Here is a 26,173-nt window from a genome sequence, read left to right on the forward strand (position 1 = left end):
AGAGGTGCACATGTGATCAGTTTGGTTTATACTTGCCAGGCTGCACACCGTGGATGAATGGCCGACTGAACAAGAAAATTGTACATACTTGGATGGCTTCTCCCCACTTTTGTTGTCCAAACATCTGCGGCCACAGTTTTGTTCTGGATAATCGAACGCCAATCAATCATGTTTCTGCCAAGTCTTGAAGCTGAATATATTTGCACTTTAGTGCCTCAAAGCAGTTCATTATTTTGAAACTAATTTTGCAGAAACGCAAAAAATAAAATTTGCACTAAGTAATTTTCGACAGATGTTCAGGTCCGTACTTTCATCTTTGAAGTTGGGCCGTCATCAGTCCACTAAGTGGTGTATTCTTCCTTCCTCCCCATCCCAAAATGTGGTAGTATTGTTACTAGGCTGCAATAATACACTGGGTGTAGGAAGTTGTGTACGTGCATTTTAATGTTGTGCAATACGCTTCATGCGTGCTGCTACTCAATTTATCACCTCGCATGTCTATCAGCACCAGGGAAACACCTGCAACTCCCTGGTGCTGTACTCCTTAAAAAGATTTCTCCCGACACTGTCCAAATCAGAACGAGAAAATCTACAGTTGTTCTTTCACGATTGAAGTGGACGCAGCATGAAAATTTCATATGTGCATTATTGAGCTTTGTTGAAATCTGCATTGTGTTGGGTGCTTGGGGAGAGAGGCTGAGCCATGGCTTTTGAGATTTTCAATCACACCTGCCAAACTGCAATCCAGTCCCAGAACACACAAGCTATTCATTAGGGCTCTCGGAAACTCTTTATATAAAAAAAAAATTCACTTTTTTTTTTGTTTTGGTTCTTTTACAAGAACTTTCCTTGGCTACATTTAATTGGCCAGCCTGCAAAATAATACACTATTTCCATCGCCACTGAAATAATTTATATCTGAAATTTCACTACCTTGTCGGTAATACAAGCACCAAAAAAATACACTCCTTTTCTTTCTCCTCCATTCATTTTCCACTCAAAAGTGAATACGCTGTCCTACAACAGGTAAAAGCCGCCTTCGGTCACCGCCACATTAAGAACGCACCGCCATGTAAAAGGTGCTCTTCCATGTTTGTTATATTTAAGATCTCCTGAGTTCTGCAGTCACGGCTGCTCTTTATACAGATATAAGTTTGTCTACTTAACGACATTTCACACTAAAACGAATTGCCTTTTAATTTACTACATTCATTGAAGATTCTTGCAGGTTTTACTTGCTTTGATGTTTGAAAGTGATTGGCACCACATTACTCAACACCAGCAACTCGTACTTGTACTTATTTATTGTTTTTCTACTTAAAGGCAATCAAGATATGTAATTTTCATATTCAGTATTTTCATATTCAATATCCGACAAGAATGCCCCAGCCTGGTCAGTTCTTTGGTCGATGCACGATTAAAATCTGTACTCCCTTGCACCATCCCAGGAGGTGGCACCCATGACATTTTTATTGTCCAACATTGCATGATTTCCCACTTCAGTATCAATGATGGGGCTCACCAGAACTATCTGATTTATTGGATGATAATTCTTCTTGTAACCCTCTTGATTTTTTGATGCAACAAAATGTCCGGGCCTTGGCTGCTCTGCAAAGCAGAATGAGAACTGAATGCAAGGAATGACTGCTTGCAAAAGGTAGCACTGACCAACCAGTATCCTGAGTTAGCGTGGGACCAGAGCCATATTTAATAGATTAGAAAGGATGGCAGGCTCCCTTCCCTGAAGGACAGTAGTGAAGATTCTGGAGTTTTTTGGCCTGGAAAGTTTGTTATTTCTCTGTTGCTAGCTCCATAATTGCCTAATTTATCACATCTTCCCATGGTAGGATTTGAACCTGGGACCTCTGCACATTTAGTGCAGCACTCTTAGCACTAGCCTACTGAACCCTATCTTTGATGACCACTTAGCTTAGTATGCCTATGTCTGAAGATAAATTCTTTCTACCTTCCCTATTTAGACTTTCTTAATGCTAATCTTGAGATGATGTCCCTGAATAACAATTCATTGAACAGTGGAAATAATCTTTCCCTACTTGCTCCCTCAAATCCTCCTTTATTTTTGAACATTCAACACAACTTGTATTTATATAGCACCTTTAACGTAGTAAAGTCCAAGGCGATTCACAGGAGAGTTATAAGACACCGAGCCACACAAGTAGAAATTACAGCAGATGACCAAAAGTTTGGTCAAAAAGGTAGGTTTTTAAGGGGCGTCTTAAAGGAGGAAAGAGAGGTAGAGAGGCGGAGAGGTTAAGGGTGAGAGTTTGAGCTTGGGGCCATTTCTAGCAGATCCAACCCTAGCCTCTGCTCCAGTGTGTTCAGTTCTGAGCTGTCGGACCCATTTGAACTTTTTAACTTTGTGATCTAAAAATTATTGTAGATTTGAGGTGGTCACCTTGTATTTTGTGGCCTGATTGGTGAATGTCTTCCCTTGAAGCTGCCTACCAGGGATCTCCTTGGAAGACTGCCTGCCTTCATTCAGCTTTGTTTTCATGAAACAGTTTCAAGACAACAGATACTTTGTTTCACCTGTGCTCCAAATGGCCTGAGTATTTGGTTCAGAGTGTCCCTTTCAATTTGTTGTGTGTGATGGTTGATTTAGAAAGAATGAGTTTACATCTGAGGGAACTGGTTTTCTCCATTCTTTGAAGACTGGTACATCTTGGAGCTTTCTAATAAATACATGACTGACTTTTACAATCTCTTGCTGTCTCTGGTCGAATGACGACTGTATGGCTTGGAACAATACCTGACCAAAATAGGCATCTATGGCTCAAAAGTTACTGGAGCAGTCTTCCTAGCAATGTTCCCCCTAATTTTAAATTTGGGTGCTGGTCCTGATAACTTGGCGTGGCCCATTTAAAGTTTCTCCCATGTGCGAAATTTCACACCGGAAAAGTCGATCCTGGGCTGCGTGGGACTGGCGGGCAGCCAAGCAGCTTAGAGAGAATGTTGGTCCCTAGCTGTTTCTCCCTGTTGGGTGATTGTGCATTGGTTTGCATGTGGAGATTGAACTATGTACACAGAATGAGACGACCATATTTGCTGTAGGTAATCTTATGTTCTGGTCCATACACACTTGGGCAAATAATTTACTTCAGTCCTGGATACAAATTATAAGATTGGTTATTTTAACAGGCGCACTTAGAAATCCTGATTAATTGGTTGTACATTTATCATCATCTGTGAAAAGTGTTTTTGAAAGTAAGGGCAGTAAAAACTTCATGGTTGTATTTGTTCCAAAATTGAAATGTACTGTTAGTGATTACAGTTTTAATTGGAAAGCTGAAATTTATTGTCTGATGAGCTGCCAACTTTTTATAAATCCAAAAACCAATGTACAAAATTCATAATCTTCAAATTAGTTCAAAATGGAATGGCGCCATATATTGGAACTCCTTTGCAATGGTTTCATGTGGCTCTCTCTCCATTGAGGACGTTTCCAATCTCTGCTGTGATAATATCATGCACTTCACTGACAGCGCTGGAGAGAGTGTCAAGAATCTTCAGCACAGGAGAAAACCATTAGCACAATGCTGCCTTATTTTGAAAATCAGTTCCACCTAAACTGCCTTCTCACCACATTCCCTCAATCTGTTCTGCCATCAAATTGTTTTCTGAATCCATTTATACTGATCCATCGGTTAACTGGCCCCATAACCCCAGTACCCATTGGAAAGGTGACTTGTGTTTCCCAGAGCGAGCCTTTGGCTTAGTGGTCGCATTCCCATCTCTGGTTCAAACCCCATTCCAGACACACCTGGCAAGTGGAGCTCTGAATTCTGGATTGCCGCCCAGTGGGATATCCGTGTCCGGTGGGTATGGGAGTTTGGATGTGTCGCTGGGTCACTTCACTCAGGACAAAAGAGGGAAAATGCGATTTCGACACTCGTTTGAAAATCGGGTTGATTAAAATCCGACGGATTGGTTGTGTTTTATAGCTCCAGGAGCAACTGGCTAATCGATTGCAGAGTTGTGCAAGTCTTAAAACTCTGCACAACGGCATGAGCAAGCGTGACCAGGCGGCTTAAGCATCCCACGCTCGATCTGAGACTTAAATGTGACGTACTAGCCCACTGATTTGTGTTTCACTTGGGAAAATGGAGGTAATTGGAAAATACGATCTCGGAATACCAAAAACGGAGTGACTCTTGCCAACAACTGGAGCTGCGCAGAAGCATACTGCACATTTATCTGGGACGGGAAGCTTTTTTTTCCTGACAGAACATTGTTGACCAGCATTTTTTTCTCCCAGCCCGCTCCCTCCCGTGATGAGCCGTCAGCGCGCATGCGCAGTCTGCTTCCGGTTCGTTGGCAGCAGTCGCGTCCTACCAAAAAATACTGGCATCCCAAATAATTAAAATAAATTTGGCTGGGTCAGTCACTGAGGAACAGTGAACCAGATGATGTGTAACGATGTAAATGTTTTGAGGTTTTTGTTTTGCCTCCTGCTGATAAATTCACTTACTGTTTTGCTCTATTGCAGACGCCCTTCACTTTTGGTCTGGGTCAGAGGGCACCGTACTCAACAGGAGAACGATGTCTTCTGTGTCGAAGTGAACGCAAAGACTCTTCACTCTCGGAGAGTGGGATTACAAACCCAAACAAAATGGCACTTTCTACATCCCCAAAAACAAATAGCATGTTGCACCTTCTGCTCTGGGTGTGTCCGGACTGCAGGCGTACGGTTGAAAAGGATGATCGGCAGGTTTCTCTGGAGCAATCTCTAGTGGTAAGTAGGGATGGTTTACTGTTTTGTTTTCAGCCTGACTCGTTTGATTAGTTAAAGAAAAAACTTTTCTAAATGTATGTGCTTTGGAACGTCTAATTATTTTGTTTCCAGTTCCTTTTTCACCCCACGCTCGCATCACTACCTGCTCCCCCCCCCGTCCCCGTCCCCAAACTTGGTTTCATATATCGAGCTAGAAGAAAAATGTTTGACAAACTTCATAAGACCATCATTTAGTGTATAAAGTGAGGAAGTTTGTCCTTTCTCTCTCTGCCTTGAAATTGCACAGTGTGATATTAATGATCACAATAACATGCTTTTGTTAAAATAACGAATAACGGAATTTGATATAAATATGTTTGTTACTAATATCAGTGATTTCAGGCCCGTGTGTTTGCAGTGTATATTGAAATATTACAGAATGAAATAACCAAGTAAGCACATTATTCAGAGTCACTGCTGGAATAAATGTCTCCAGTGTAAGATCTTTCAAGATTGTACAAACCCAAAACATTCAGATAAGTTGAGCAGCATCTGTGGGAACATGAATAGGCCATTCCGCCCCTTAAGCTTTTTGTGCCAAACTATTAGGCCGTGGCCAATATCTACCTGTACAACACATACCCGCCGTCACTCTCTATCCCTTGCTGAACAAAAATCTATTGCTGTCAGTCCTGCATCTTCAGCATTTTGGGGAGAGTTCCAGATTTCCACTACCCTTTGTGTGAAAAGGTGCTTCTTCATGTCACTCCTAAAAGACCTAGCTCTAATTTTAAGCTTGTGACCTTTTGTTCTGCCACTAGAGGAAATAGTTTCTCCACATCTACCCTATCGAACCCCTTTATAATTTTAAACTCCTTGTTTTGATTACCCTTCACCCGTGTAAACTCGAGGGAATGCAAACCAGGTTTATACAACCTGCCCTCAGAAGGATAACCCTTTAAGCCATGCTATGAATCTGCACTGTACCCTCTCCAAGACCAATATATCCTCCCTGAGGTGCTCTGCCCAGAACTGAAAGCAGTGCTGCAGATGGGGTCTGACCAAGCCTCACTTCCTCCCCTTTGTATTCCAGCCCCCTTGAGATAATGACCAACATTATATTAGCCATTTACCTTTTTGTACCTGTGATTTGTGTACATGGACACCCAAATCTCTTTGCTGCTCCACAGTTCCTAGCCTCTCCATTAAGAAACTATTCCGATTTCTCTTCCTTGGATCCAAAGTGGATGGCCTCAAAAAAGGTTCAAGATTAGTCAGGCATGACGTATGTACCATACACAAATCCATGCTGACTCTCTGATCAGCTCATACTTGTCCAAGTGCGAAGCCACTCTCCCTAAAGTTCCTCATAATTGATAAACTGACAGGTCTGTAATTTCCTGGTTTTTCTCTCCCTGCCATTGTAAATAAAGGTGTGACATTTGCAATTACCAATCCAAAGGCACAATTCCCAAATCTAGAGAGCTTTGGAAGATTCTGACCAACTCATCTGCAATAGCGTTGTTTTTGAGATCGCAGCTTGTTTTTACCTTGAGCTCTTAGTAAACTGACCTAGTTACTAGAGTAAGATGAGAAGTAATTTGTGATACTCCCTGGAGTGTATTAAAATGCTGAAGTTTCTTCATGCTTGGCAATAGAATGTGTTTTGGCATCAAACGCTCACAGTCCAATTGCAGAATAAGGCTTCCTATGCTGTGTTCCAACAGTATTTCTTAATCCCAGACTCCGACGATGGGAATCCTCTCGTGAGTGAGATTGCCAGTTTTATGCAAACTTAAGACGTGAATTGATAGTACTCGAGCTTGAATGACGCAGGGTCCCTTGCAACTACTAAATGAAGGAGGCTTTTATCCCATTAGCATGGGCTGCGTTTGAACTACAGGTTATACCTCTCCAGTCCGGGACACACACATCGGGAAACATCCGTGGTTCGGCATTAGTTGAGCCTGAGGGAATGGTGGGTTTGTTTGTTTGTTTATTTATTTATTTTTAAAAGTTTTCATCGGCTGCAATGGCTGCCAGCAGTGTGTTTGGCGAGCGGCTGATGTCTGTCAGTCAGTCGGTGAGTGCATGCTGAGGGAGCCGCCAACAGAGTGCCAGCACGCACTCGCACAGACACAAGCCCGGGCGCTGTTCACCGGTACCGTTAAGCGAGACCTCCCGTAGTCCGGGAAATTCTCTGTTCCGGCACTAGTCAGGTCCCGAGGGTGCCGGACTGGAGAGTTACAACTGTATTACCTTGAGGTAGGAAAGCCAAGTCTATTGACTCGCTACACCAGCTGGTCCGGTTCCTGCTGAGTGCTCTGAGTTCGAGCTGTTTGGTAGATGAATTTGCCTCCTCACGCAGCACTCTACGTCACTAAGATTGTCGCTTCTCCCTGTGCCATGTGGGTAGAATGTACTGCAATCACCATGGTCTGTAAAGAATTTGGCTCATGAGTGACTTTGTGAATAGAAATACAATGGACTGTACTATTAATTGTACCGATACAAAGCACAGACCCAAAGGTAATAGTACCCATTATGAAGTGCTGGAATGATCAAGATGTGGGAGGGTCAAATGCAAAGTTACAGGTTGGGGCTCCTGAACTACAAGCTACGGAAAATGTCGAAGAGAATTTTTTCCCCTTGCCTGCTATTACATTTTCCTCAATAACAACAGCAACTTATATTTATTTAACATGAGTATTATGAGATTAAAAATTTAGCAATATGTCAGATTTCCTTTAAATTCATGGGAACATTTAACTTTGGGGCATAGAAACTTTAAGTGACAGTTCATGTTTAAACCTTTATCAAATTTCATATTATCCAGTTCTGCTATCTATTATATAAAATGAAACTCTCTCAACGCGAAGAATAATGTTATGAAATAACCTGTGTGGATGTGGCACGGGTCCAGGGTCAGGTTTAGGCTGTGATTCTGCTCCTTTCCCCATGATCGAATGTTGAGGCCATGGGTTGCTATGGAAGCAAGAGCTAAATGGGGCAAATGCCACTCCTCTCTCTCTCTCTCTCTCTCTATATACTTGTCTCTGTGAACAACCTGCCAGGGCTAGCTGTCTGAACTGTCACATGAAGAATGGCCACTTGGGTAGGGTACCAGCAAACACCTGTGGGACTGCAGTCCAGTTAGCACCTTCGAGAGAGGTGGGGAAAGAAAGAAAGAAAAACTTGCATCTATACAGCGTCCCAAAGCACGTTACAGCCAATTAAATACTTTTGGAGTGTAGTCACTGTTGTAATGTAGGAAACGCAGCAGCCAATTTGCGCACAGCAAGATCTCAAACAACAATGTGAGAATGACCGGAATCTGTTTGTGATATTGATTGAGGGATAAATATTGGCCATGACACTGGGGATAACTCCACTGCTCTTCAAAATAGCGTCATGGGATCTTTTACCTCAACCTGAGAGAGCAGACGGTGCCTCGGTTTAACGTCTTATCCGAAAGACGGCACCTCTGATACTGCAGTGCAACACTGAGGGAGCGCTGCAATGTCAGCATGGATTTTTGTGCTCAAATCTCTGGAGTGGGACTTGAACCCAAAAGCTTCTAACTGAGGTGAGGGTGCTACCCACTGAGCCACAGCTGTCATCTTGTCTTTTGTGTAACTGCTATTTGTGACCGTTTGATTACCCACTTACAAAGAGCTGTAAATTGATTGCTCTCAGGACAAGCACATGAAGGGGTGGTGGCAGTGGGCGAGTGGAGAGAGAGATATATGAAGCGTGATTTTTGCTATATTCTTCAGTGGGCAAATTATCAAGATTCCTCTGAACGCTGGAAAATAAATGAGCACTTAAGAGCATGGACTGATCAGAGTTAGTCAGTTTAGATTTATGGGGGGCGGGGGTTGGGGGGGGGGAACTTTGACCAACTCGATGCAATTTTTTGAAGGAATAATTTAGATAGAAGGATGCAATAGATGTATCTGACATAGACTTCCAGAAAATATTTGAAGTGCTGCATGAGAAATTTGTTGACAAAATTCAGAGAAAGTGGCAGTGTGAAGAGAGAGCTGGTTGAAAGACAGAGTAGAAGGTTGTGATAAATATATATTTATTCGGCTGGCAGTCTGTGGACAGTGTGGTGTGCCAGGCATCAGCATTGGGCCATTTTTCTTCGACATGTTTATATAAATGATCTGGATTTAAAATGAAAGAAAGACTTGCATTTATATAGCGCCTTTCATGACCACCGAAAGTCTCAAGGCACTTCACAACCAGTGAAATACTCTTGGAGTGTAGTCATGTTGTAATGTGGGAGACGCGACAGCCAATTTCCACACAGCAAAGCAATATGATAATGACCAGATAATCTGTTTCAGTGATGTTGATTGCGGGATAAATATTGGCCAGAACACTGGGGAGAACTCCCCTGCTCTTCGAAATAGTGCCATGGAATCTTTTACGTTCACCTGTAAGCAGACGGGCCTCAGTTTGAACAACTCATCCGAAAATGGCACCTTCGACAGTGCAGCACTGCACTGGAGTGTCAAACTTAGATTTATGTGCTCAAGTTCCTGGAGTGGGACTTGAACCCACAACCTTCTGACTCAGGCGGGTGTGCTCCCCACTGAACCACAGCTGACAAAAGGGTGTGAATATCAAAGTTTGCTAATACAAGTTGAACTTCCCTTATTCGGAACCCTCAGGACCTGGCTTGTTCTGGATAAGACATTTTTCTGGATGAGGGGTGGTCACGTTAAATTGGATGGTACAGGTACTGAGCAAGGGGATATTGGGGCTGGCTGGCTTGGAGCTGGGAGTGCGGAAGAGAGATCATATGGTGGGGTGGGGGTGCGGTGGATCGCGGGGTCAGCAGCGAGGAAGGACTTCAATTTGTTCATGTTGGAGTTCTGCACATCCACCACCCGGTGACCGGGAATGGTTCTGGACGAGGGGTGGTTCTGGATAAGGGAGGTTCAACCTGTACTGAGAGAGTAACATTGCCAGGAAGACTGGAGGGCACTACAGGGAACATAGGCTTGCAGGGAACATAAAAACTGACTGCAAAAGCTTTTATACATATGTGAAGAGAAAAAGATTAGTGAAGACTAATGTAGGTCCCTTGCAGTCAGAATCAGGTGAATTCATAATGGGGAACAAAGAAACGGCAGACCAATTGAACGAATATTTTGGTTGTGTCTTCACCTAAGGAAGACAGGAATAACCTCCTGAAAATACTAAGGGTTACTGCAGAAGATAAAGGTACGCGGAGTCAGAGGAAATGTATTAGCATGGATAGAGAATTGGCTAACTAACAGAAAGCAGAGAGTCAGGATAAATGGGTCCTTTTCAGGTTGGCAATCAGTGGTTAGTGGTGTGCCACAGGGATCGGTGTTGGGACCACAACTGTTTACAATATACATAGATGACCTGGGAGAGAGGGACAGAGTGCAGTGCAACAAAATTTGCAGATGAGACAAAGATTAGTGGGAAAGCGGGTTGTGTAGAGGACACAGAGAGGCTGTAAAGAGATTTAGATAGGTTAAGCGAATGGGCTAAGGTTTGGCAGATGGAATACAATGTCGGAAAATGTGAGGTCATCCACCTTGGGTGAAAAAAAAAGGGAATATTGTTCGAATGGCGGTGCAGAGGGACCTGGGGGCCCTTGTGCATGAAACTCTTTTTGGTCGAATGGCGGTGCAGAGGGACCTGGGGGCCCTTGTGCATGAATCCCAAAAAGTTAGTTTGCAGGTGCAGCAGGTAATCAGGAAGGCAAATGGAATGTTGGCCTTCATTGCGAGAGGGATGGAGTACAAAAGCAGGGAGGTCATGCTGCAACTGTACAGGGTATTGGTGAGGCCGCACCTGGATAACTGCGTGCAGTTTTGGTCACCTTACTTAAGGAAGGATATACTAGCCTTCGAGGGGGTACAGAGACGAATCACTAGGCTGATTCCGGAGATGAGGGGGTTACCTTCTGATAGATTGAATAGGCTGGGTCTTTACTCGTTGGAGTTCAGAAGGGTGAGGGGTGATCTTATAGAAACATTTAAAATAATGAAAGGGATAGACATGATAGAGGCAGAGAGGTTGTTTCCACTGGTCGGGGAAACTAGAACTAGGGGGCACAACCTCAAAATACTGGGGAGCCAATTTAAAACCGAGTTGAGAAGGAATTTCTTCTCCCAGAGGGTTGTGAATCTGTGGAATTCTCTGCCCAAGGAAGCAGTTGAGGCTAGCTCATTGAATGCATTCAAATCACAGGTAGATTTTTAACCAATAAGGGAATTAAGGGTTATGGGGAGTGGGCGGGTAAGTGGAGCTGAGTCCACGGCCAGATCAGCCATGATCTTGTTGAATGGCGGAGCAGGCTTGAGGGGCTAGATGGCCTACTCCTGTTCCTAATTCTTATGTTCTTATGGACCGAGGGTCCAGCGAGGAGGAGGGAACTGAGGGAAATCCTTATTAGTCAGGAAATGATGTTGGGGAAATTGATGGGATTGAAGGCTGATAAATCCCCAGGACCTGATGGTCTGCATTCCAGAGAACTTAAGGAAGTGGCCCTAGAAATCGTAGATGCATTGGTGGTCATTTTCCAACATTCCATGGACTCTGGATCAGTTCCTATAGATTAGAGGATAGCTAATGTAACCCCACTTTTTAAAAAAGGAGGGAGAGAGAAAACAGGAAATTATAGACTGATTAGCCTGACATTGGTGGTGGGGAAAATGCTGGAATAAATTATTAAAGATGTAATAGCAGTGTATTTGGAAAGCAGTGACATGATCGGTCCAAGTCAGCATGGATTTATGAAAGGGAAATAATGCTTAACAAATCTTGTAGAATTTTTTGAGGATGTAACTAGTAGAGTGGACAAAGGAGAACCAGTGGATGTGGTGTATTTGGACTTTCAAAAGGCTTTTGACAAGATCCCACACGAGATTAGTGTGCAAAATTAAGACACATGGGATTGGGGGTAATGTATTGACGTGGTTAGAGAACTGGTTGGCAGACAGGAAGCCAAGAGTGGGAATATACTGGTCCTTTTCAGAATGGCAGGCAGTGATTAGTGGGGTACCGCAAGGTTGAGTGCTCCCAGCTATTTACAATATACATTAATGATTTAGATGAAGGAATTGAGTGTAATATATCCAAGTTTGCAGAAGACACTAAGCTGGTTGGGAGTGCGAGCTGTGAGGAAGATGCTAAGAGGCTGCAGGGTGACTTGGACAGGTTAGGTGAGTGGGCAAGTGCATGGCAGATGCAGTATAATGTGGATAAGTGTGAGATTATCCAGTTTGGTGGCAAAAACAGGAACGCAGATTATTATTTAATGGTGACAGGTTAGTAAAAGGGGTGGTGCAATGAGACCTGGGTGTCATGGTACATCGGTCATTGAAAGTAGGCATGCAGGTACAGCAGGCAATAAAGAAAGCAAATGGCATGTTGGCCTTCATAGCGAGAGGATTTGAGTATAGGAGCAGGGAGGTTTTACTGCAGTTGTATAGGGCCTTGGTGAGACCGCACCTTGAGTATTGTGTGCAGTTTTGGTCTCCTAATCTGAGGAAGGACATTCTTGCTATTGAGGGAGTGAAGCGGAGGTTCACCAGACTGATTCCCAGGGTGGCAGGACTGACGTATGAAGAAAGACTGGATTGACTAGGCTTATGTTCACTGGAATTTAGAAGAATGAGAGGGGATCTCATAGAAGCATATACAATTCTAACGGGATTGGACAGATTGGATGCAGGAAAAGTGTTCCCGATGTTGCGGAAGTCCAGAACCAGGGGTCACAGTCTAAGGATAAGGGCTAAGCCATCTAGGACCGAGATGAAGAGAAACTTTTTCACCCAGCGAATTGTGAACCTATGAAATTCTCTACCACAAGTTGTTGAGGCCAGTTCATTGGATATATTCAAAAGGGAGTTAAATGTGGTCCTTACGGCTAAAGGGATCAGAGAGTATGGAGAGAAGGCAGGAATGGGGTACTGAAGTTGCATGATCAGCTGTGATCATATTGAACGGTGGTGCAGGCTTGAAGGGCCGAATAATCTGCCCCTGCACCTATTTTCGATGTTTCGATGTTACAGGAGAACGTAAACAGGCTGGCAGAATAGGAAAATAGCACCAACTTACATTTGTATCACACCTTTAACATAATGAATGTCCCAAGGAGTTTCTCAATAGGCATCGGGAAGGAGAAGAATAAAAGGTGACAAAGTTTGATCGAAGAGAGAGGTTTTGATGAGTTGTTTTAAAGTTGACGAGAGACGCTACCACCAATGATGGGGTGAAGGGAGTGCATTGCATATACAACCAGATTCAGAAGAGCAGAGCACTCAAGGTCACTTCAAGACGAGAGGGTTTTGCAGAGATAGGATGGTACGAGGCCATGGAGTGATGTGGGCAAGGATTTTGATTTTAATGCATTGATGAAGGTGACATGACTGAGGAGCAGCATGTAGATAAGGAATGAGTGGAGGGGTCAGTCTTGATTACATGCACACTGGCTTTATCGGGCCAGCTCCTGCTCTATTGCCCAGCAAACTCGAGAGAAGACACAAGTCTGGAGTTTTCCATCCATGTTAATTTAAATCCGACTGTAGCCTTGTGAAATAAATGGGTTTCTAAAGTAACACCAATTGGAAAATCCAGGCTCGGGGGTTTTGGCAGCATTTGTGCTTTTTTTGATGCAACACAAATTTCCAGCGGTGAAAGATTTCCAGTAAAACCGGGGTTTTGATCATGGTGCTGAAAAAGCCAATCAGCTAGGTTCTTTAACGATACTTGTTAAATATACCGCTTTGGATATTGTTGGGGGAGATGGCTCACCAGGGGAAGGCAGCAGCAGCCAAGTTCATGGCACCATGGGTGGCTCTGCTGCACAGGAGGGCAGGAAAAAGAGTGGGAGAGCTGTAGTGATAAGGGCTTATATTGTAAGGGGAATACATAGGCGTTTCTGCAGTCGCAACCGAGACTCCAGGATGGTGTGTTGCCTCCCTGGTGCAAGGGTCAAGGATGTCTCGGAGCGGCTGCAGGGCATTCTGGAGCGGGAGGGTGAGCAGCCAGTTGTCGTGGTGCATATAGGTACCAACGATATAGGAAAAAGGCGGGATGAGGTCCTACAAGCTGAATTTAGGGAGCTAGGAGTTAAATTTAAAAAGTAGGAACTCAAAGGTAGTAATCTCAGGATTGCTACCAGTACCACGTGCTAGTCAGAGTAGGAATTGCAGGATAACTCAGATGAATACGTGGCTTGAGGAGTGCCGCAAGAGAGTCGGATTCAAATTCCTGGGACATTGGAACCGGTTTTGGGGGAGGTGGGACCAGACAAACATGACGGCCTGCACCTGGGCAGGACCGGAACCAATGTCCTCGGGGGAGTGTTTGCAAGTGCTGTTGGGGAGGGGTTAAACTAATATGGCAGGGGGATGGGAACCTATGCAGGGCGACAGAGGGAAATAAAATGGAGGCAGAAGCAAAAGATAGAAAGGAGAATAGTAAAAGTGGAGGGCAGAGAAACCCAAGGCAAAAATCAAAAAGGGCCACATTACAGCAAAATTCTAAAGGGACAAAAAGTGCTAAAAAGTCAAGCCTGAAGGCTCTGTGCCTCAATGCGAGGAGTATTTGTAATAAGGTGGATGAATTAACTGCGCAGGCAGCTATTAACGATTATGATATAATTGGGATTACGGAGACATGGCTCCAGGGTGACCAAGGCTGGGAACTCAACATCCAGGGGTATTCAACATTTAGGAAGGACAGACAGAAAGGAAAAGGAGGTGGGGTGACGTTGCTGGTTAAAGAGGAAATTAATGCAATAGTAAGAAAGGACATTAGCTTGGATGATGTGGAATCTGTATGTGTAGAGCTGCGGAATACCAAAGGGCAGAAAACGCTAGTGGGAGTTGTGTAAAGACCATCAAACAGTCGTAGTGAGGTTGGGGATGGCATCAAACAAGAAATTAGGGATGCTTGCAATAAAGGTACAGCAGTTATCATGGGCGACTTTAGCCTACATATAGATTGGGTTAACCAAGTTGGTAGCAATGCGATGGACGAGGATTTCCTGGAGTGTATTAGGGATGGCTTTCTCGACCAATATGTCGAGGAAACATATTTCTATAAATATGTGAAGAGAAAAAGATTAGTAAAGACAAATGTAGGTCCCTTGCAATCGGATTCCGGTGAATTTATAATGGGGAACAAAGAAATGGCAGACCAATTGAACCAATACTTCGGTTCTGTCTTCACAAAGGAAGATACACAAATCTGTCCGAATGTACTAGGGGACAGTGGATCTAATGACAATGAGGAACTGAAAGATATCCTTATTAGGCGGGAAATTGTGTTAAGGAAATTGATGGGATTAAAGGCCAATAAATCCCCGGGTCCTGATAGTCTGCATCCCAGAGTACTTAAGAAAGTGGCCATAGAAATAGTGGATGTATTGGTGATCATTTTCCAACAATCTATCGACTCTGGATCAGTTCCTATGGATTGGAGGGTAGCTAATGTAACGGCACTTTTTAAAAAAGGATGGAGAGAAAGCGGGTAATTATAGACCGGTTAGCCTGACATCAGTAGTGGGGAAAATGTTGGAATCAATTTTTAAGGATGAAATAGCAGCCCATTTGGAAAGCAGTGACCGAGTCAGCACGGATTTATGAAAGGGAAATCATGCTTGACGAATCTTCTGGAATTTTTTGAGGATGTAACTCGTAGAGTGGACAAAGGAGAACCAGTGGATGTGGTGTATTTGGACTTTCAAAAGGCTTTTAACAAGGTCCCGCACAAGAGATTGGTGTACAAAATCAAAGCGCATGGTATTGGGGGTAATGTACTGACGTGGATAGAGAACTAGTTGGCAGACAGGAAGCAGAGAGTCGGGATAAACGGGTCCTTTTCAGAATGGCAGGCAGTGACTAGTGGGGTGCCGCAGGGCTCAGTGCTGGGACCCCAGCTATTTACAATATACATTAACGATTTGGATGAAGGAATAGTGTAATATCTCCAAGTTTGCGGATGACACTAAACTGGGTGGTGGTGAGAGCTGTGAGGATGACGCGAAGAGGCTGCAGGGTGACTTGGACAGATTAGGTGAGTGGGCAAATACATGGCAGATGCAGTATAATGTGGATAAATGTGAGGTTATCCATTTTGGGGGCAAAAACACGAAGGCAGAATATTATCTGAATGGCGGCAGACTAGAAAAAGGGGAGGTGCAACGAGACCTGGGTGTCATGGTTCATCAGTCACTGAAAGTGGGCACGCAGGTACAGCAGGCGGTAAAGAAGGCTAATGGTGTTGGCCTTCATAGCTAGGGGATTTGAATATAGGAGCAGGGAGGTCTTACTGCAGTTGTACAGGACCTTGGTGAGGCCTCACCTGGAATATTGTGTTCAGTTTTGGTGGTCTTGTCTGAGGAAGGACGTTCTTGCTATTGAGGGAGTGCAGCGAAGGTTCACCAGACTGATTCCAGGAATGGCTGGGCTGTCATGAGGAGAGACTGGATCAACTGGGCCTTTATTCACTGGCGTTTAGAAGGATGAGAGAGGATCTCATAGAAACATATAAGATTCTGACGGGACGGGACAGGTTAGATGCGGAAAGAATGTTCTTGATGTTGGGGAAGTCCAGAACCAGGGGACATAGTCTTAGGATAAGGGGTAGGCCATTTAGGACTGAGCTGAGGAGAAACTTCTTCACTAAGAAAGTTGTTGACCTGTGGAATTCCCTGCCGCAGAGTTGTTGATGCCAGTTCATTGGATATATTCAAGAGGGAGTTAGATATGGCCCTTACGGTTAAGGGGATCAAGGGTTATGGAGAGAAAGCAGGAAAGGAGTACTGAAGGAATGATCAGCAATGATCTTATTGAATGGCGGTGAAGGCTTGAAGGGCTAAAAGTGCTACTCCTGCACCTATTTTCTATGTTTCTATGAAACAACTAGGGAGCTGGCCATCCTAGACTGGTTGTTGTGTAATGAGAGAGAGGACTAATTAGCAATCTTGTTGTGCGAGGCCCCCTGGGGAAGAGTGACCATGATATGGTAGAATTCTTTACTAAGATGGAGAGTGACAGTGTTAATTCAGTCTAGGGTCCTGAACTTGAAAGATAACTTGGATGGTATGAGATGTGAATTGACTACAGTAGACTAGCAAATGATACTTAAAGGGTTGACAGTGGATAGGCAATGGCAGACATTTATAGATTACATGGATGAACTTAAAAAATTGTCTGGAATAAAAATAAAACGGGGAAGGTGTCTCAACCGTGGCTAACAAGGGAAATTAAGGATAGTGTTAAATCCAAGGAAGAGGCATATAAATTGGCCAGAAAAAGCAGCAAACCTGAGGACTGGGAGAAATTTAGAAATCAGCAGAGGAGGACAAAGGGTCTAATTAGGAGGGGGAAAATAAAGTATGAGAGGAAGCAGGGAGGCAGATTCTATTTTTTCCGTCTTACCCGGATTCATTGTCTGACAGGTAACACAATTTTCACAGATTTGTTTTGCAATTGCCGAAATACCTGGTGCATACCAAGTTGCCAAAATATAATCTGTCATTCCCCCTTTGCCTGCATCTGTGAATGTATGAACACATCGGGCAATCCATGGAAGTAAGGATTTGGGCACCACCACGCAGCCGTCATGGTGAACCCATATTCCTTCTGGATTTTTATAACATTGATCCTTCGTCCAGGTCAACTTCTCCTCCGTACTGGCCTGTGTCTGAAAGGTCAGCACCTCATTAATAGTGGGTGGCGGGTCTGAGCAATTATAAGGTTCTGATTTGATAACAGTTCGACCTCCTATTTAGTGGCTCTTGTGGAGGTTAGGTGCTGGGTAGCACATTTAGTAAGTAAAATCTCGACAGAGTGTGGGATGTATAGAATGGTCTGATGATTTAGAGTTATTGTCTGAGCCTGTTGTATAGCATAATAATCTGCTGCCAATGAAGGAAGACATCCTGGTAGTCCGCGTGCCACTGGGCCTGGTTGGGTATTGAAATATGCTACCGGTCGCTGCCTCTCCCCATGTAACTGAGTCAAAACAGATTGTGCAAAACCCGATTTTGTGATTCACAAATAAGTTGAATAGCTTAGTGTAATCTGGTAATCCCAAGGCTGGTGCTGAAGTGAGGGACTGCTTAAGACTCTGGAAAGCATTCCGGGATACTTCATTCCAAATCCTCCTTTTAGCATTGTGAGAATATAGTAGATTCATTCACAGCTCGTAGGTCATGGACAAACCTCCATTTGTCACTATTGGGCTTCTGAACTGGAAGAATCGGTGTGTTACACGGACTTCTCATTTATGCTTATAGTGATTAACAGATAACAGAATGTAAAGTACTTGTTTTATAATTTTATTAAAAGGCTTCCAAACCCAAGATTTTTCCAATACACCCAAAATGTTGATCAAGGAGATCACCTGAAATATCTCAAAATCCCAATTCAACTATTGTACTGCCACTCTTTATCAAAAAAACAAATCCTCTTACTAAGCTTAGAAGCTTTCGCGTCAAGATTTTACATCAAGGACAATTGGGAGTGTACTCCCCAGCCTGAACCTCGAGAGACCCACAAAGGCTTTTTAAAAAAAAAAGCATTCCAACTTCCCTTCCCCGTTCTTTATCTTACTCCTAGACTAAATTTATGTCTTTCATACCAATATAATCAATGATTGCGTGTCTTCTTTCGACAAGTAAGTAAGCGTGTCAAATAAATTCTCTTTTTAACCACCGAGACCATGTCTCAACAAACCTATCCTTTGTGCATTTCCTAGCTCCGTAACTTCTCATCCGAATAAATCCACACCTGCGTTTCTAACTTAAAATGTCTTAAACTTCCCACATACAGGACAACACTATGAAGGGTTAAAAAACATCACTCTGTTTGAAAAAGTGGGTGGAGCTAAAACAAACAGGCAGCTCCACAACCTTTCCAAACAGGTTTCCAGACACGAGAAAAAAAACACAGAAGCACTCATTCAAAGACAAGACATTCACGCACTCTCAAAGACAAGACATTCACAAAAGTCTCTCTCCATTCAATAAAGCTTCTTTTTATTTTGGCCAGCTTTATTTTTTTTTTAATCCATAAGTCACTATCAGGTTCTCTTTTTTTTTTTCATATTGAGTTACTTCCTCTGTTAATTTTACACGGGCTTGAAGAATCGGAACCCAGGCCTTTTCTATTACTTTCCTTTTTTTTTCCTACGTGGATCTCTGTTTATAAGACACTCCTCTAGACATGTTGTTCTCTCTAAATTAAATAAACCATCGGGTGGAAATGGCCTGTTTTCACCCCCTTAGTCCACTTTACCCATTTTGTTTTGGTCAATTGAAGACTGACACCAATTCTGGAGCATGACATAGGCTGGTGTGCCTTTTGTGGTGGTTTAACTTACTCCGGCACCCATTCTGGATGATTAAGATTTTCCACAGTTTCTGATCTCACAATCCTTTCGGCCAACCGAGTTCTCTGCGCCCACTTCTGGCCGTTACGTGGCCTGAAAAGGCTCTTAATTCGGGTGTGTGAGATATGTTGGCACGAACCAACCGTAGTTGATCAATCAGTTACTGTTTCTTTTCTTAATCAATCCTTGTTTTTCCCGAATCACAATTTTCTCTAGTGACTCTTCCCGTTTCTCTAATTGCAATGTCGCACAAAGGTATTGCACACAACAGTATAACAAGGACAGCTAGGACAAACAATATTCACACGAGTATACAAATCATAACCTTAAACTTTATCTAAACAAATAATCAATTCTCAGTCTGCGTTGTACGCCACTACAGACCGAGTCCTTAACTTATCCTAATAAAACTTATGGTTCCATTACCCTAACTCTTATCACATAAGAACCTTCGATCGATTAGCGCTTTTTTTTTCTAATCTTATCACAAGAACCTTTAAGTACCTTTTTTTTTTTCCCCCTAATAGCGCCGTTTTCCACCTTACCTACTGAAACCTTCCCCGGGCTGTTTCGAGATTTTTCCAGAACCAGTTCTCTTCTGCTTGCGAGCTGAGAAAGAAATGGTTATAAAAAATAACTTTAGCTTTTAAATGTCGAGTCTCGTAGATTGCAGTACTTCCCCTGTGGACAACAGATTACATATGCGATTCAACAGTGAAGAAACCTCTTGTGAGCAAAAGGCTCACCTTGTTTTGGCCACTGAAGCCTTTCACTGGAGAGGCACTATGCCTGTATCCGTTTTACTCACAGGGCAGAGAGTATGCATCTCGGTGGAACCTCCAAGAAGTAACTGTCGAAATCTCGACCTCCGATAAATGACTCAGACACCTTCAGCTCCGGCAGAAGTTTCTTTAATTTACTTGCTAGCAAGGGCAAGGTCACACTCAGTCAATGGCTAAGTGAACACCTCCGAAATGGTATAGTTTCACGAGATATTTATATAGTAAAACCCAAGTTATGGCCTCTCCCTGTGTATTGGCTCTGTCTCGCAGTCAGTGAATACAGATAAAGAGTTAATTACTACGTCCTTGTTCTGACATGGTTTCCAGATATTTCCTTTTGTCAGGGTTATTAGTTGGCCAGCCGGCCATTACTCCATGAGAGTGTGGTATTACCTGTCTTGCATTGTGTCCAGTTTCCTCATCAGTTATCTTTTTGCATCAAATGGATGAGGTCTCTACAAGAGATAATGGCTGGTGGTTTGAGCACTTCGAAAAGGGTGGGGTGGCATGGAACTGGTGTCGTATAGACAATAGGAGAGCACCATGGGTGGTACTTGTCTCAGCAGGACTTGCCTCCTAGCTGTCTGGTGGCAATCAGCCCTTTCAAGCCAGGTTTAGCTGTTTATGCAAGCCGACTGCTTTGTGCAGAAATTTCTCGAAGGACCAGGACTCCATTTTGTTATATATTAAAAAGGGCACAAAAATACCGTGTGGTATCAGCTTAGATAAAAATACATTTCCACATAGCAGCGCATTTGGAAAGCAATGACAGGGTCGGTCCAAATCAGCATGGATTTATGAAAGGAAAATCATGCTTGACAAATCTTCTAGAATTTTTTGAGGATCTAACTCGTAGAGTGGACAAGAGAGAACCAGTGGATGTGGTGTATTTGGACTTTCAAAAGGTTTTTGACAAGGTCCCACACACGAGATTGGTGTGCAAAATCAAAGCGCATGGTATTGGGGGTAATGTACTGACGTGGATAGAGAATTGGTTGGCAGACAGAAAGCAGAGAGTCGGAATAATCAAGTCCTTTTCAGAATGGCAGGCAGTGACCAGTGGGGTACTGCAGGGTTCAGTGCTGGGACCCCAGCTATTTACAATATACATCAATGATTTAGATGAAGGAATTGAGTGTAATATCTCCAAGTTTGCAGATAACACTAAGCTGGGTGGCGGTGTGAGCTGTGAGGAGGATGCTAAGAGACTGCAGGGTGACTTGGACAGGTTAGGTGAGTGGGCAAATACATGGCCGATGCAGTATAATGTGGATAAATGAGAGGTTATCCACTTTGGTGGCAAAAACAGGAAGACAGAATATTATCTGAATGATGACAGATTAGGAAAAGGGGAGGTGCAACGAGACCTGGGTGTCATGGTACATCAGTTATTGAAATTTGGCGTGCAGGTACAGCAGGCGGTGAAGAAGGCAAATGGCATGTTGGCCTTCATAGCTAGAGGATTTGAGTATAGGAGCAGGGAGGTCTTACTGCAGTTGTACAGAGCCTTGGTGAGGCCACACCTGGAATATTGTGTTCAGTTTTGGTCTCCTAATCTGAGGAAGGAAGTTCTGCTATTGAGGGAGTACAGCGAAGGTTTACCAGATTGATTCCCGGAATGGCAGGACTGACCAATGAGGAGAGACTGGATCAACTGGGCTTGTATTCACTCAGAAGAATGAGAGGGGATCTCATAGAAACATATAAAATTCTGATGGGATTGGGCAGGTTAGAGGCAGGAAGAATGTTCCCGTTGTTGGGGAGGTCCAGAACCAGGGGTCACAGTCTAAGAATAAGGGGTAAGCCATTTAGGATTGAGATGAGGAAAAACTTCTTCATTCAGAGAGTGGTTAACCTGTGGAATTCTCTACCGCAAAAAGTTGTTGAGGCGAGTTCGTTCGATATATTCAAAAGGTAGTTAGATATGGCCCTTATGGCCTCAGGGATCAAGGGGTATGGAGAGAAAGCAGGAAAGGGGTACTGAGGTTGAATGATCAGCCATGATCTTAGTGAATGGCGGTGCAGGATCGAAGGGCCGAATGGCCTGGTCCTGCACCTAATTTCTATGTTTCTATATTCTGGGATACCTGTGAACTGTGTTGGCAGAACCAGGCTGGTGCATCAGCAGAATGAATTTTGCCCATAGTAGAGGGAGGAATTTGTTGTCGATAAGAGATTTTCTCTGCCACTATGGAAAAACTGTAGCTTCCATTGTCACCTCGACATTAGATTGCTGCAAGTAGGCAGGAGGGCATGTAGCACGATAGTCAGTGAGCAGTCTCCATGCAAGGCACCATTTCTGGGCACTATGAAAATGAGACTCAAATATTCACTAATTTTTTTCTTGACCATTAAAAGCAAAGGTTAAATAAAGGACCCATTGAAAGATTCTTTTGCGCTCTACTTGACAAACTAGAAACCTTTTCATGTGTTTGGCAGCTCCAGTGCACGGCTGAGAGGCTGTAGAATTCTTGATGTTGACGGCTCTGGGATTATATGCTGATTTCTGCCCTGCTGATGTCTCCAGTGCTCCGTGCATAAATCTTTCTTGGCTGTTTGGAAATTCTGCCGCGAGTTGTCTTTCAGTTTCTCGCTGGGTTTAGATCCTGTTGCCTAGTTCAATCATTGATTGTTACCTCGTGGCATTAACATTCCCTTGTGATGCCATGTTCATTTTTTAATAAACAATCTTTACATCTGGGCCCCTTGTAGGTGTACAGCAGGTTACTAGACTCATGTCTGCTGCTGACATTTCTCCTGGCAGGAGTTTTGCAATGAATGTTAGTGTTTTGACACCAGGTTTAACTGGCAGTGCTGCGCATGTCCCTCCTGTCCCTTGTTTTTATTTACATTAGGTTAGTTGGGTTTTTGAGTAGTTTCTTGGGCCAATTGGCTGTCTGAGCTTTGTATTAAGGGCTTTCTGATTGCATTTTAATGGGCAGTACCCTTGGGCCTCACTTCTCTGCAAGTTGAGCTGGGTTGTTGAGGCTCTATTTTGCATCACTGAGTTGCCTAAATCTTAAAGGTTTTGTTCTACCACTAGATGAGATGTGATTAGTTTTATTCACTAAATTCTTGATCATGCATATATTTCAAGCCAGTTAAATCCATTTTTCATTTCTTCTCTTCCCCTGGTGTTGGTCCATTTGTGTGACCTTTTCAAATAACTTTTTAAAAAGTACATATTTTTGATGAGGAAACATTTTCTCTCGGGAACCCATAGTCTGCATCAACTACTCTTGACGTCGGGCACTGTACTGACAGATGGCAGAGTGGCGTTCCTTCGACTTCTTTTCCAATTTCATGTTGGACCATTCCAACCAGCTGAAATCTTTCATGCAACAAAACGGCAGCAGTAATAACAACTTGCATTTATGTAGCTGTTGTAACAACGTCAAACTTCCAAAGTTACTTCATGGGAAACAAAATTTGATACCGCCAGATAACCAAAAGCTTGGTTAAAGAGGGAAGTTTTAAGGATAGTCTTAAAGGAAGAGAGAGAGGCAACAAGGTTTAGGGAGGGAATTCCAGAGCTTAGGCTGCTAAAACGTCGTAAGCAGCTGATTTTGAAGAGTGGGAGCTAAGCGGTCTGGATACTGGGCCAGAAGTGAGGCTCGAAGCACAGCTCGGGGCATCGAGTTCAATTTAAGCAAGCAGACAAAGAACAAAGCAATAAGTGTCTGGAAATTAGGGTTTGAGCCTAGACCCAAAGTCTGAACGGCCAGCGTCTGACTATTTGCATCCCCCAATCCTGCTAGCTTAGTTTTCCAATCAGGGCGTTTCCGTGCTCTCATTGCAGCTCTGTGTTCATCGATGCTTTTTCTTACATGGCATTACACGGAATTATACAGAGTTATTCACTTATTTGGGAGAGGCTCTGCCTTTTGGTTTTCCTAAATATGTTACGTAGATGATCTGTTTCTTCTTAGTGCTCCATACTCGTGCCCCTCTAATGTACCTTTGAAATTTTACCAGCAATGCTGCTTATATAGATGGTTTTCACACTCTTCTGCTTTAGATTTTGGTTGTGCCTCACCAGTTTCCTCAAATTATCCGGGCTAGCTGTAAAATTAATTTTCTTTTACTGCCTTACTTTTACTCAAGCTTTCATGCATCTACATTTCAGTTTATTTCACTACCCTCCTGCTCCAGATGTTTTGATGCTGATGCAAACATAGGTGTGGAATAATCATAAACAGTCATTTCGACATGCACCCTGAGTACTGTCGTTTCAGTGAAGTCATTAGGTTGCTCAATCATGAAGGCTGGTAGGAAAGGCAACTTCAGTTTGTCTTGTATCATGTCTTTCGGAGGAGGCCCTCGGGTGGATGGAAAAGATCCCATCACATTATTCAAGGAAGAGCAGGGGAGTTATCCCCGGTATCCTGGCCAATATTTATCTTTCAACCAGCATCACGAAAACAGATGATCTGGTCATTTATCTCCTTGCTGTTTGTGGGAGCTTGCTGTGTGCAAATTGGCTGCCGTGTTTTCTGCATTACTTCTGAAATGTTGTAACTGTTGCAGTTAATTGGTTGAAAAGCGCTTTGGCACTTCCTAAGGACGTGAAAGGTGCTCTGTAAATTTAAGTTTTTCTTATTTTAATTGCAAACAAAACTTTCAGATTTAAGCTGTGCTGTGAGCTGAAGAAATACTCAAGAAATCCATGCAGAAATCGCATGCTTAATTTATGGCTTGATTTGTAATCTTCTATAATGACACATTCAGTGTGTTGCTTGTGTAGTTCTGATATCGCAGATGAGGCGAGGATGCTCCATTGAGACTCACTCCCATCTGCTTTCTCGCGGTACGCTTTGTGATGAGTGAAAGCTGGTTGTGAGCAACTGTCTGTTCGCGTTTGGCTTGTTGTCTGTTCTCGTAATTGTATAATAGCAAAGGGATTTAGTCAGCAGTGCAAGCCCGATAAAATCATGCTCGGGATTTCCCCAAGAGCAACCCAACCCCAGTCCTGTCTCCAGCTCCGCCCATATGTGTTCCTTGCAGTGTGCCTCTTTTTCCTCCTCCCCTTTTAATAGTAGGGAAGCTTTAAGGCAAGTACAATGGTTGGTTTACTGCATTCTCTCAATGTATCGTGCCACATTGTTCATTTTCCAGCATCGCATGTGTGTATTTTGCTGAGATCTGGATTCGAACTGGCATAACCTTCATCACTAGTGCATTGTTACTTTTACTTAAAGTTAACTGTATGAACTCTGTTGTACACAGAGTCTTTCTGTTGCTGAAGTTGATGCTCTCTGTGACGTGATTGGTTTCAGCCACTGTACCAATGTTGACTTGATTTGGTCCTGTTACCATCTTAGAAGCATAGAAAGTTACAGCACGGAAGGAGGCCATTTCGGCCCTTTGTGTCCGCACCGGCCAACAAAGAGCTATCCAGCCTAATCCCATTTTCCAGCTCTTGGTCTGTAGCCTGTAGGTTACGGTACTTCAAGTGCACATCCAAGTACTTTTTAAATGTGGTGAAGGTTTCTGCCTCTACCACTCTTTCAGGCAGTGAGCTCCAGACCTCCACCACCCTCTGGGTGAAGAAATCTCCCCATAAATCCCCTTTAATTCTGTGCCCCTGATTGTTGACCAGGGAAATAGGTATGTCCTATCCACTCTTTCTAGGTTCCTCATAATTTTATACACCTCAATGAGGTCTCCTCTCAGCTTTCTCTGTTTCCAAGAAAACAACCCCAGCCTATCCAATCATTCCTCATAGCTCAAATTCTCCAGTCCAGGCAACACCCTCATAAATCTCCTCTGTACCCTCTCTAGTGCAATCACATTTTTCCTGTGGTGACCAGAACTGCACGCAGTACTCTAGCTGTGGCCTAACTAGTGCTCTTCTATTCTATGCTTCGGCTAATAAAGGTGTATGCCTTCTTAACCTCCTTTTCTACCTGGCTTGCTACCTTCAGGGATCTGTGGACCTGCACTCCAAGGTCCCTTTGTTCCTCTATACTTCTCAGTGTCCTACCATTTAATGTATATTCCCTTTCCTTGTTAGCCCTCCCAAATGCATTACCTCACATTTCTCGGGATTGAACTTCATTTGCCACTGTTCTGCCCACCTGATCAGTTCATTGATATTTTCCTGCCGTCTACAGCTTCTTCATTATCAATCTTGCAGCCGATTTTAGTATCACCTGCAAACTTTTTAATCATATCCCCTGCATTCAAGTCTAAATCATTGATATATACCACAATAAGCAAGGAACCTAGTACTGAGCCCTGTGGAACTCCACAGGAACCAGCCTTC

The 26,173-nt window shown here is 43.4% G+C and overlaps 1 protein-coding gene across 1 annotated transcript in view; it reads left to right on the plus strand.

The window, feature by feature from the left end:
* The window catches only part of fam193a (family with sequence similarity 193 member A), a 292,373-nt gene that overhangs the window by 150,523 nt on the left and 115,677 nt on the right, over positions 1–26,173 (plus strand). Inside the window, exon 3 of the mRNA XM_070877089.1 lies at positions 4,508–4,753. Within this exon, the coding sequence (XP_070733190.1) occupies positions 4,508–4,753 (246 nt within the window). The remainder of the gene's footprint in view (positions 1–4,507; positions 4,754–26,173) is intronic.

Source organism: Pristiophorus japonicus, chromosome 1 (assembly GCF_044704955.1).
Source record: "Pristiophorus japonicus isolate sPriJap1 chromosome 1, sPriJap1.hap1, whole genome shotgun sequence".
Lineage (NCBI taxonomy): Eukaryota > Metazoa > Chordata > Chondrichthyes > Pristiophoridae > Pristiophorus > Pristiophorus japonicus.